Source organism: Sturnira hondurensis, unplaced genomic scaffold (assembly GCF_014824575.4).
Source record: "Sturnira hondurensis isolate 20B ecotype Veracruz unplaced genomic scaffold, ASM1482457v3 Scaffold0021490, whole genome shotgun sequence".
NCBI classification, from domain to species: domain Eukaryota; kingdom Metazoa; phylum Chordata; class Mammalia; order Chiroptera; family Phyllostomidae; genus Sturnira; species Sturnira hondurensis.
In genome coordinates, this window is record NW_028094121.1 from 619,125 (window position 1) to 631,511 (window position 12,387).

Sequence of the window (12,387 nt, forward strand, 5' to 3'; positions counted from 1 at the left end):
ATAAACTTGGGACAAAATCCAGTGTTTTGTTTGGCTCACAGTATTTAGAAAATAAAAATCAGGAGATTGAAAATAAAAATTTGGATATCTTGTCTCTCTTGAAAAAATTGGAAGATCTTATAATACTGGGCTTGCTGTTCTGTTTAGCAGCAATAGGCCAGAACTGATAATAGCAGCTGATTTCATAAGGGTGAACATATTGTTTTTAGTTGCTCACAGTCTTCAACACTTGTGTAATGTATGCATATATATACACGTATCCATTCCAACCTTTCTCATTCATGTTACCTGTAGACTTTTGCGGATCTCTTTGTGCTGGGTAGTAGTACTAATAGACAATTTCACATTTGTTCATTGATTTATTTAATTCTTACATCAAACCTATAATTTATTACTTACAAATACATAAAGTTATATAGATGGTATTATTCCCCAAGTTACAGATGAAGAGACTGAGGTTCAGTGAGGTTTTATATAAATTCTCCAAGGTCCCATACTGTCGCAGCTAGAATTTGAACCTAGAACTGTCTTATTTCGAGCTCGTTCTGTTTCATTGCTATTCTTACCTTTTTTCTTTTTTTTAAGCAGTGGAACTATAAAGCCAGTAAAGATAGAGTTATTTAGATTGAAGAGTAGATGGATTCTACTAAACAGTTTGGACCCATTCTTTGTATAAACATAATGATTTTTTAACTTTTACGAGTTTCCAGCTCCTTTGGATGTTACAGTTTATAGTATTCCTGTTTCTCTTGATGCCTGTTGGTATGTCTGTCTTCCTCAGTATAAGCCCTCTTTTTGCATTTTTATTTCATGTGGATATGTGTTCAGAAAATGGTAAACCTTTTAGCCTTCTATTTCTATTTTTGGAGTGTTTTAGTTAGAATTGTAACATGACTTACAGTTCATTCACTTTGGAGCATCTGATAAATAACTCTTCTCTATTTTTCAGATTCTCTTTGTGGCCAGATGGGTTTGTATGGACAGGCTTGTCCATCTGTAACTTCATTAAGGTGAGTGCTCCTCTTTTTCTTTACTAAAACATGTAATATTTAAAAAAGTTATGCTGGTTAAGTCACACTAGGAATAATTTCAAGGTGAGGTTCAGAATAAAATATTGTAGGTTTTTTTGGTCAAATAGTGCTATATGGTGGGGTTAGGAGATATTTTTGCTTACAGAGATACTTAGGGGATTTGGATTTTTTCTTAATCATTTGGTGAGTTTACATATGTTCTTATCCATGAAGTAACGTAATTTTATACTTTCATTTCTTAAAAAAACCTAATCTTCTATTTGTTTTAATTAGAAAATATATAGTAAATATTGTTTGCCTTTTTAGGTTTGCAGGTTTCCCTTTGGTTTGCAGGCCTGTGCTCAACCCACTGAGCTACACTAGACAGGGTTGAAGACAGTTTTAAAACATAGTCCTTTCTGGGTCACTTCTTTAGAGTAAATAATTGAATGAGGAGCTCATTTCTGTTGAAGTTGCTAAATCATTATAGAGGGATTTAGGGTATATTCATTAAAAACCATTGAATAAGAGGTTTTAAATGGGCAGCCATTTAAAATTTAGAAAATTCTAAAAAGTATGAATTTGATAATATTAATAGCTAATATTTATTGAGTGCTTATTTACTATGTGTTAGAAACTATTCTTAGTGCTCTGTATGTATAAACTCATTACAATTGTGTTTTGAGGGTACTGTTTTTATCCTCATTTTGCAAATAAAGAAACTAAAGCATAAAGAAGTTAATTTCCTGAAGGTCACATAGCTAAAGTGGAAGAGCTTGAATTTAAATCCAGGCAGTCTTGTTTGGAGCCTGTGTTCTTAATTACTAAACCATATCTTTCCAGTGTAGGACCCTCACTGTGTTATTTGTTGAAATTAAAAGAATATAAACTTCGATCGGGCTGGAGTATGATAACTAATTTTGAAAAAAGTAGCACCAGCTACTTTTGCTTGGAAATAGCTTAAATTGTTACTGTATTTATAAATTAAAAAAATTACATCACATAGTTACAAAATGTAAAGTCAATCTGTAATTGACAATTTCATTTATTTTTAGATTTCTGCCACTGTCTGCCCCTGTGGGTACCCGATCTACATGTACAGTTCTGGTATATGGAGCTCACTTGCCCTTTTCCAGAGGGAGATAACCCAGAGTTTCATCCAGTTATTATATCTAGCTGAAAAACCAGATTCTCTGCAAGCTTTCATTGAGTCCTAGAGTGGCTTCTTATTCAAAGACCTATAAACCAAGTCTTCATTCTACATATCTAATACATTCTGGAGAAAGAATAAGATAATAGCAGTAAAAGCAGAAAATGGGATAATAGAAATCCCTCAGTAACTCACTAGTCCATATTGATTTTTAGAATCCTACTGGGTAGGAGAGGCAGAGACTCCCTGACAATGTAAAAAGTTCCTTGATTCTGCTGTTCAGTGGAGCCTCCACTATCACCTGTGCCTACTGAAAGATCTTACTTTGTGCAGTGTCCTCCACAGCCACATCTGAGATGGGTATTGGTGAAAATGCCTTTTCTGGGCATTTTCACCAGAAAAAGTGAATGCATATGCTTTGACAGCTCAGTTCTCATTGATGAGCTTGTTGACGGGTATTATTTTGGAAACTCAAGAGGCTTTTGCAGTCTAGATTCTTTTCTCTCTCCCACCCCTTATACAGTTTATCTGTAAGAACTTAGTTTCTAGACTTTTTGCTGTTTTGAGCCAAAGGACTTACCCAGACAGAATGTGAAGATTTCTAATCTTGTTTGGTGCCCTTTGAGCAGTCTCGTGAAACCTGTGGATCATTCTCAGAGTAATGCCTCAAAATTCATAAGACAAAACATGTGGAATTACCAGGGAAACCAATTATATTGAAATATGATTAGCAGAGAAATAGATATGCCTTTAAAATAACACATTAAATAAAAACATCTAGGGGAAAGTCTGATACGTTCATAATTTTGAAGTAGTTGATGAGTTTAAATAAAAACTTGAGCTATGACATTTGTCACTTGATACAATATTTTGTGATTTTTATTGATGGCGAATGCTGCTGTTAATAATTTGGTGTCTATTAAAAGAAATGTTAAATTTTAGTTACAAGTTAATGGATATAAAGAATATATTTTTCCCATCTAAGTTCATTGACTTCTTTTAGCTCCTGAGAGAATGATGGTTCTGGTGAGGCCATTTGGAACAGTAGTCTTGGCTGGAAAGACAGCACCCCCCTTAGAATATTCTTTTGTGTGGCAAAGCACCAGTCTTCTCTACTGCTAAGTCTGCAGTTTTGCAGCTAGTTCTCAGTTACTTCAGTTTGCCACTTCAGAAGCAGTTGGTGTTTTTTAGCCACCCAAGGCTTTAAATTATAGGACTCAGCTTAAATTGTAGACCATAGTTAGGGAATACCTCACTTGGCAAATCTGCATTTTCTCCACCTCTGCTTGCAGCTCTAATTGAAATTTATTTCTCTCCTAGGGCTTTAAGTGGCAAGATGGAGCCAACACATGCCAACATTCTAAATTTTCCCTATATTTCTACCTTTCTATAGTTTCAGTTGGCATATGGTTTGCTTGCCAACTTTTGTAGATAACAGTTTGACCAAATTCTTCATCACTGTTTAATAAGTGTCACAGCTTTCCAACCTGCAATATCAGAATTCCTAAAGTTGCCTCATCAACTCTTCTTTTAAGAGAGTATCTTATGTTAGATTCTATTACTTGTATCACCCCACTTCCATGTCCCAGATTTCATGTTTGTTAGGAGTTGTATTCATCTACTGGTAGAGATTTATAGTAGATAAGCACATAAAAAGTCTGGAAGGCAGGCAGTTTGGGGCAAGGGTTACAGCTTCATAATCACTTCACAAAAAAATCAGTGATCAAGATTCCTTCTCTCTGTTTTTATAGCTTCCATATCCTCAGTGTGTGGCTTCCATTCTCAAAGGTCGCCTTATGATCCAAGATGACTACTGGAGCAACAACTGTTGTGTCCACATTCTAGAGAGCAGGAAGGGAAAAAGTTGCAATGCCATCCAGGATAAAATTGGGGTTGTATTTCTAAGGAAGAGGTAAAAACAGATATTAGGCAATTAAGTAGTCTCTGCCACAGACTTTGCTTCTGGTTGCATTGAGTGCTGAGATGCTGTAATAAGTTATATTTATATAAATATGTATATTAAAAATATGTATGTATCCCCTGAGATGTGACCAGAATTACTGCTGTGGTAATTACAAAGATTTCCTTTGAGTTTTCAGTTGCTCAATTTTTCACGTGCTGCCAAGTCTTATGATGAAATGCCAAGAGCCCAGAATGGAGTAGGAGTATCCAGGAATATCTAGGTCAACAACATCATTATCCTCATTATTCTGACTTATTCCTTCTATTTTCCTTGATGTCTTACTCTTAAGAGCATCTGGGGAACTAATAATATTTCTACCCATTTCCCCACTTTTGAAAACTTTATTAGTAGGAAGCTGTGGCTGCTCCTTGAGAGTCAGGGAAGTTGCAGAGAGAGGCCAAGCAATATGCTAAAGTAGCTAAAAGCATAATGGGGGTCGTATCAGTGACAATATTTCATATGTGGGGTTAGAACCCCCTCTCCTCCCCCTGTGTCATGACTTAATGTTGAATTCTTATATCTTGATGTTCTTTACCTTTTCATTTTATGCAGAAAGAAATTCCTCATGGAACTTCTTCTAAGAAATAGATACCATCAGAGATTTAAGAACTTAAGATATAAGTTCTCCATGTTTGCTTTCTCCCACAAGTAATGTTATCTTTTCTTCCATCTTCCCATTTATCTCTTCTTTTTAGGTAGGACTGTGTAGTGCCATTGGTCAGTCTGCACTGAGTCATACTTTTTAATAATTCATATAAAGGATTTTGACCTGGTGATTATCCTTATTTCATATTATTGAGTTCTCTTTTCTTTCTCTTCTTCCGTTTAGCTTTTAAATGTGTATAGTCTCACTTCTTTGGGGAGGAGCACATTCACACATTCATTGGATAGTCACTATTTTAATTATTTAACCACCATTTATTGACCCTTTACCTACTATGTTACTAGGCATTGGGGAGACAGAAAAAAGTAAGAAAGTGTCTTCCAAGGATCTCATTGTCTCATGGGAGAAAGACAAAGATAACTGTAATTATTTGTAAGTCTTGTGATAGATGTATATATGTTCTTCTATGGGAGCAGGATCTAGTGCAGTAGGGCATAGAGGATGGGAAGAGTAGACTGACCAGGTTTTCTGGAGGTGGAGATGTTTGGGCTATAAATTGTGGGGGGCGGGGAACTAGGTAGGCAGAGTAAGAAGAAAAAGGCATTTCAGAATGGAAGACTATTACTTATTATCTGAATTTTTTCAGATAATGTGTACCTGCCATGGTGTTAAGTAGCATCTGAATGAAGTAAGCTTACTGTCCTTAATGGGGAGGGTGCAGGAAGATGGAGCGAGGGTAGAAAGCGTAGTTATATGATACAATTATACACGTAAAACATCATGGTTAATGCCAAACTGAGGCTATATTGTTGATCTAGGAATTTAGAGAAGGATTAATAAAAGATTAATAAAATCTAAGGTAGTTGAAAATGAGGAGCTTAGATTTAGTGTATAATAGGAGAAAGAACCATTGAAAGTGTTGGGTCATGATGATATGAAAAACAATTCCAGCAGATTTCTCTTGCCGTGTATGTATCTCCGGAGATGATTAGCAGGGGGGAGGTGAGAATCAAGCGTCTAGGAGGCCAGCTAGGAAGCTTTTGGGATGAGGTGAGGTGAGGTAGTGAGGGCCTGACATTTCTTAACTAGATTTCCATAACCAGTTTCCTCAGAGCCTCCCATGCTCTTTTAAAATTTACTACCATCTGTTCTTTTATGCAAGTGGACCTCTGTCATCCTCATTTCACTAAGAGGTTTCTTTCTAAAGCCACTGATCTGGCCGAATCTAATGATCATTTCTTGTGTTTTTGGCATTTAATGGAGAACCACTGCAGCAACTAGTCCAAGCACCAACAAGGGAGGCATTCTAATGCTGCCCTACCAAGGAAATATAAAATTTAATAAATTTAAAACAAAACCGAAACCCCACTGTTCCAGAGTTTAAATTTAAAAGAGATTTTATGTGTACTTCAAATCATCTCCAGCAGAACTGATGAAAATAAGCACAGCAATGGAGTAATTCTCACTCATGATGTTTTTGATGACTAGGAACCATCTTCCTGCCTCTTCAGGACTTAACTTCAAGTTTTAGCTGAACGTCTTCCTTCTGTACCTCTTAAGGCCATGTTGTCTTCTCCCTTTTCTGAGCCATTGCAGCAGGAAGAGCTCAGCTTTGTACTCTTTTTCAGCTCTTTCTTATGTTTGGCCTTCCTGATTGGACTATGGTTTCCTGGAGGACAGGAATTTTTATCACACTTTGTGTGTGTATGTTTATGTGTACAAAATCTTACTGTAGCTTAGCCCTATACGTGTGTAGTTAGAAATTCTTGTTAAAACTCTAACCTACCTATTGTATGTTTCATTATATTACTTTGATTCATAATGTCTCTTTTTTACTTTATTAATTTTTTAAAATTGTATTTGTTTTTAGAGAGAGGGGAAGTGGGGGAGAAAGTGAGGGAGCAAAGCATTAAAGTGCTGGAGGTACACCGATTGGTTGACTCTTGCTCACCCCCAACTGGGGACCTGGCCAACAACCCAGGCACATGCCCTGATTGGGAATTGAACCTGTGACCTTTTGGTTCACAGGGCATAAAGTCTCTTTTTAAAACCTTGTTTGAGAAAGAGAGAGACATTGATTTGTTGTTACACTTACTTTCGTATTCACTGGATGATTCTTCTGTGTGCCCTGACCGGAGATCTAACCTACAACCATGGCCTATCATAAAGTCAAGTAGTGGTACTGGTGGAAGGGAATAAGGTGAAGATGGTTCTCAATAGGAGACATCTGCAATATCAATTCTGTTCCAATTTGGAATATACTTGTATATTAGCTTTGCAAATATATGTGACTGGCTGCTTTGGGAATTCGAACAAAATAAAGCTACTCAGTGGAGACTTCATTGAGGCAAATAGAATGACAGCATGGTGTAATAATGGCCAGTGTTTATAGAATGAAATGGAAATAATAATAGCAGGTAACTGCTATTATCACCAACACCATCAGTAGCTGACATATATTGAATACTTACTGTTTGCCAGTCACTGTTTTGAGTACTTTGTATCAGTGAGGTTATTATTATGCTCATTTTACAAGTGAGGTATGCTAGAAAAGCTGCTGGATTGGGCATCAGGGGCTCTGGGCCCTGGTTTCAGTTCTACTGTTCGCTATTCTGTAAATTTGGGTCTTTTAAGTTCAGTAGACCTTAGTTTTTCATTTTTGGATTGAAGGGATTGGTCTCTAATCTAGGGTACTTTGTACACTTCCTTGCTATTCTGTGAGCTCTAAGTTATCTTGTCTTCCTGTTCCACAAGTTCCTTTAACTTATGTCATGCTAGGAACAAGACATAGTGCCTGGCTGACATTATAGAGCAGGTTGGTAAGGTTTTTTTGCTTGCTTGTTTTATTTTTTGTTTTAAAGATCTCTGAAGGTGCTGTATAGAGGAATTTAAAGTTCAGATTCCAGAGATATGCGTATAATAGAAATGAAGGCACTTTGAGAAAATAAGAGAAGTAAAACTGGCTCTAAATGACTGAAAAACAGTGTGTAATAAATAAGACTCCACTGGCAATGCATATAGAGCCCTCATGGTTGTCTCTTGATTTATAAGTGGTTTACTTTATAGTGCCTTAGTACCCTCCCAAGGTAGTTCTAGAGTGACTAATACTTATTGAATTAATACAGAATTAATACTAATACAGAATTTCCTCTGTACATATGTTATCACATTTAATTCTCAAACGAATATTTTAACTGTAGGTAGTATTGCTTCATTTTATAGATGAGAAAGCTGTAGAGTTTAGAGATACTAAACATTTTCATGGTCCCACAGCAAGTAGCTGGCAGAATCAGGACTTGAGCTCTGGTCTCTCGGACTCAAGAACACGTGTTCTTCATCAGTTCTACATGCCTGCCGGAAGTTCAGGTCCTAAGTACATACCCCAAGTTGTTTTCTTTCTGCAGCCACTTGGGATGAAGGACCTATATGGGATTTTCTTAGCCATATATTTTTTCTTTTGAGGTACTTTAAGTTTCTTATTTTATTTTCTCTTTCCTTTATTTTGATACCACTTAGAAGCCTTTCATTCTTCTTTATTTTATTTTTTTTAAAGCTTTTATTTATTTTTTAGACAGTGGGGAAGAGAGGGAGAAAGAGAGGGAGAGAAACATCGGTCAGTTGCCTCTTGCGTGCGCATTCCCAACTGGGGACCTGGCCAGTAACCCAAGCATGTGCCCTGACTGGGAATCAAACCAGCGACCTTTTGGTTTACAGGCCAGCACTCAATCCACTGAGCCACACCAGCCAGGGTTCATTCCTTTTTATTTTATAGTCAATGTCACTATTCCCACTTTGATCCCAGGATAGAAAGGTTTGTACCTTCTGCTGAAAGTTAGCAATTCCATTGTGAAGTATATTGTTTTCTGTATTTTTAATTTCTTAGAGGAGCTTCCTCCTTTCTCCAGAATGTGTTAACCCAGCAGATTTTGTTTGTTTGTTTGTTTGTTTGTTTGTTTCCTTTGGGTGGTAATGATCTGAATTTTTCATCATTGGAGCAAAATATATTCAGAATCCAGATCACTGGATGTTTTAATTGAGCCTGTATTTAAGCTCTTAATGCTTCTTTTCTTAACATTCATTTATGTGATAAAATGTTGTATATCCAGATCTTTAGTTAGTTTTCTCAACCTTGTTCCTTTACTTTTTTTTTTTTTAAGAAGAAATTGTTTAGTCCCACTATCCTCTTTTTCCTTTGTTCATCGGTGCCCTTGAGCTTGCATCCCTTCCTGTCAGCTCCCCCAACTAGTGTCTCCATGACATTCCTGTCTACCATTCTGTGCTCTTCTTACCCTTTACCATCTCAGTTCTACCTTATTTCCTCCGTATAAATTCCTGTGCTGATTTCTTGGTTACTTTTCTGACCTCTTGCCTCCATTTTACTATTGGTGCTCTTTTGTTTTCATAACTCCTCTAAAATTTGTGTAAAAGAAATGGTAGATGTACAGTCTTAAGTTTCTAAAGGGCTCTTGTTATTGGTGAGTAAAGATTGGCATCAGAATCACTTTGTGCATCTGTATTGTTCTGTGTCTTAAACATTTTAAAACCAAATTTGTTGTGTTTCGGAAAGGATGGAAATAAAAAAAAGATTGGAAATGTTGATCTCTTAAATATTTATTTTGCTCATTAACATACTGAAATCTTTTTCCTCCAGATTTAACTCAGGCTTTCCCTCACTTTGGAACTCCTACATTTGTAAATATTGGATATTTTGAGGAGGGGTTCTTTCCTTGATACTGACTAAGGAGTCTATTTACCTTCAGGATGACATCTGAATTGGAGAGCAGCTTAACATCTATGGACTGGTTACCGCAGCTCACCATGAGAGCAGCTATCCAAAAATCTGATGCTACACAGAATGCACATGGAACAGGGATTTCCAAGAAGAATGCACTCCTCGACCCGAATACAACCCTGGACCAGGAAGAAGTCCAACAGCACAAAGATGGGAAACCTCCATACAGTTATGCCAGCCTCATTACATTTGCCATTAATAGCTCACCCAAAAAGAAAATGACACTAAGTGAGATTTACCAGTGGATTTGTGATAATTTTCCATATTATAGAGAGGCTGGCAGTGGTTGGAAGGTAAGGATTTTATTTAAATTATTATTTTTATGCTGTAAGCAATGGCAATATTGGCTTTTATTGAAGATAAAGCCCTTTGGAAGCTTGTAATTGAAAATGAAATTCTGATTAGAGCAGAGGTAATGTAGCATTCACTGGAAAATAATACAGTTCAGGTAAGTTTCTAGTGAGTCTAAGGTAAAAAAAAACAATGTAGTATTGCAATTAGTACTGTCTTCATCAGCCAGCATTTTTTAGGAGCTTTCTAAAAAAATATATTTTATTTATTTATTTATTTATAGAGAAAGGGGAATGGAGGGAAAAAGAGAGGGAGAGAAACATCCACGTGTGCTTGTGTGTGGTTGCTTCTTGCGTGCCCCCCAATTGGAGACCTGACCCGCAACCCAGACGTGTACCCTGGCTGGTAATCAAACCTGCAACTCCTTGGTTCATAGGCCGGCACCCATCCACTGAGCCACACCAATCAGGGCATAGAAGCTTTTTATTTTGAAAGAATTTTAGATATATAGAAGAGTTAGTTACATAGTTATTACAAGGGGTTTCCTTATGTCCTTCATCTACTTCCTCTGTACCAACATCTTATGTAACCACAGTACAATGATTAAAACTAAGAAATTAATGTTGATACAATACTTCTGACTGAAACAGTACTGTTAACTGCTAAGTAAATTATAGACTTTATTCAGATTTCATTAGTTTTCCCAATAATGTCCTTTTATGTTCTGGGATCCAATCCAGGACTCCACATTGCATTTCGTTGTTATGTCTCCTTTGTCTCCTCTAATTGGTAACAGTTCCTCAGTCTTGTCTTTATGACCTTGACATTTTTGAAGAGTACTTATCAGGTACTTTGGAGAATGATCCTCAGTTTGGAAATGTCTGGTTTTTTTTCATGATTAAAGTGAGATAATGTGTTTTGGGGAAGAATTATGAAGAGGTGATATGCCCTTTTCTGTATATCATATCGGGAGTACTTCGTGTCACTCTGTCTTATTACTGGTAATGTTAACCTTGGTTTTTTGGTTAATGTGGTATATGCCAGGTTTCTCCACTATAAGATTACTATTTCTCACTTTGTGTATTATAAAATTTTTTAAAAGATTTTATTTATTTTTAGAGAGAAGGGTAGAGAGGGAGAGAAACATTAATGTGTGAGAGATACATTGATTGGATGCTTCTTCCATGCCCCCAACCAGGGACCTGGCCCACAGTGCAGGCATGTGCCCCGATGGAATTAAACTGGAGATTTTTAAGTTCACAGGCCAGCAATCCACTGAGCTACACCAGCCAGGGCAAATTTAAAAAATTTTTAGGGAGCTATTTTGAGGGCATTCAGGTACCCAATTTCTTCTTAAATTTTGCTCATTAATTTTACCATTTGTTGGTGAATCATAACTACTGCAATTTTTATTGTTTTTTAGTGGTGATTTTCACTTTTTGTTATTTCTTTCACATTTATTAATTGGTATTCTTTAAGAAAGACTTGCACCTCTTCCCCTTTTGTTTATTTATGCAATCACTTATTTATAATATTATACACTCATGGATATTTATTTTATTCTTTGTGCTGTTATTGTTTGTTGCTCAAATTGTTGCACCCTTGATCATTGGTAGCTCTTACAGTTTGGCTCCTGTGCTGTTTTGACATGACTACATTTTTTTTGTTGTGTGTGTATATATATATGTAACTGCAGCTTTTTAATCTACTCATTTATTGATGAGCACTTGGGTTGCCTCCATATTCCTGTCTATTGTAAATAATGCTGCATTGAAGACAGGGATACATGTATTTTTTGAATTTGTGTTTGGGTTTGTTTGGACATACAGCCAGAAGTGGAATTGCTGGTCATAAGGTAGTTGTATTTTTAATTTTTTGAGGAGTCTCCATACTATTTTCCATAGTGGTTACATGAATCTGTATTCCTATCACTGCTGCATGAGGGTTTCCTTTCCTTGACATCCTTGCCAACACTTGTTTGTTGAGGAAGCTTGTAATTTTTATTGGATGAGGGGGATACATATAAACAAGCAGTTACGATGCTATGTAAAAAGCTCTAATAGAAAAGCATAGAATGCTGTACTATTAGGAGTTGAATAATTGGGCACACCTACTGTGTGTAAGCCATAAAAATATTCATTATATATGTGACCTAGTAAAAAGTACTAAATGAAGGGTGTATTTAGCAATTGCTGTGAGAGTTTAGAAGAGCTTATGGGAAGTGTGATGAGATTATAAAGTGAGTGTCATAAAAACTAAGTGTTATGAGAGTACAGGAAGGGAAGAGACATTCGAAAACTATTGAGGAAGTGGAATTTAGCTGTACTTTGAAGAAGAGTAAGGTTTAGGGAGGTCTTTGTAGTAGCTTCTAGGAAATGGTTGTAAGGGTTCTCAGCAGCAAGCAGAAGAGTTGGAATGGAGCCAGAGTGTAGAGATCCCATGAATATATGAATGCCAAGCTGGAGAGCTTGGTCCAAATTTGGTAGGGAGTAGCATATAAAGTTCAATTATATACCTCATTTACCTGTCTAGCCTTAGCTTCTGCTGAAGTATAAATGAACCTGAAAGTGCCAAATC

At 36.5% G+C, this 12,387-nt stretch overlaps 1 protein-coding gene across 2 annotated transcripts in view; it reads left to right on the plus strand.

Annotated features, from left to right (window-relative positions):
- Nucleotides 1–12,387, plus strand: part of FOXJ3 (forkhead box J3) — a 96,781-nt gene that overhangs the window by 18,958 nt on the left and 65,436 nt on the right. For both annotated transcript variants that reach the window (XM_037032471.1, XM_037032472.1), the window contains exons 2-3: nucleotides 950–1,010; nucleotides 9,488–9,812. In XM_037032471.1, coding sequence (XP_036888366.1) covers nucleotides 967–1,010; nucleotides 9,488–9,812 — 369 coding nt within the window. In that variant the 5' untranslated portion in view covers nucleotides 950–966. The remainder of the gene's footprint in view (nucleotides 1–949; nucleotides 1,011–9,487; nucleotides 9,813–12,387) is intronic.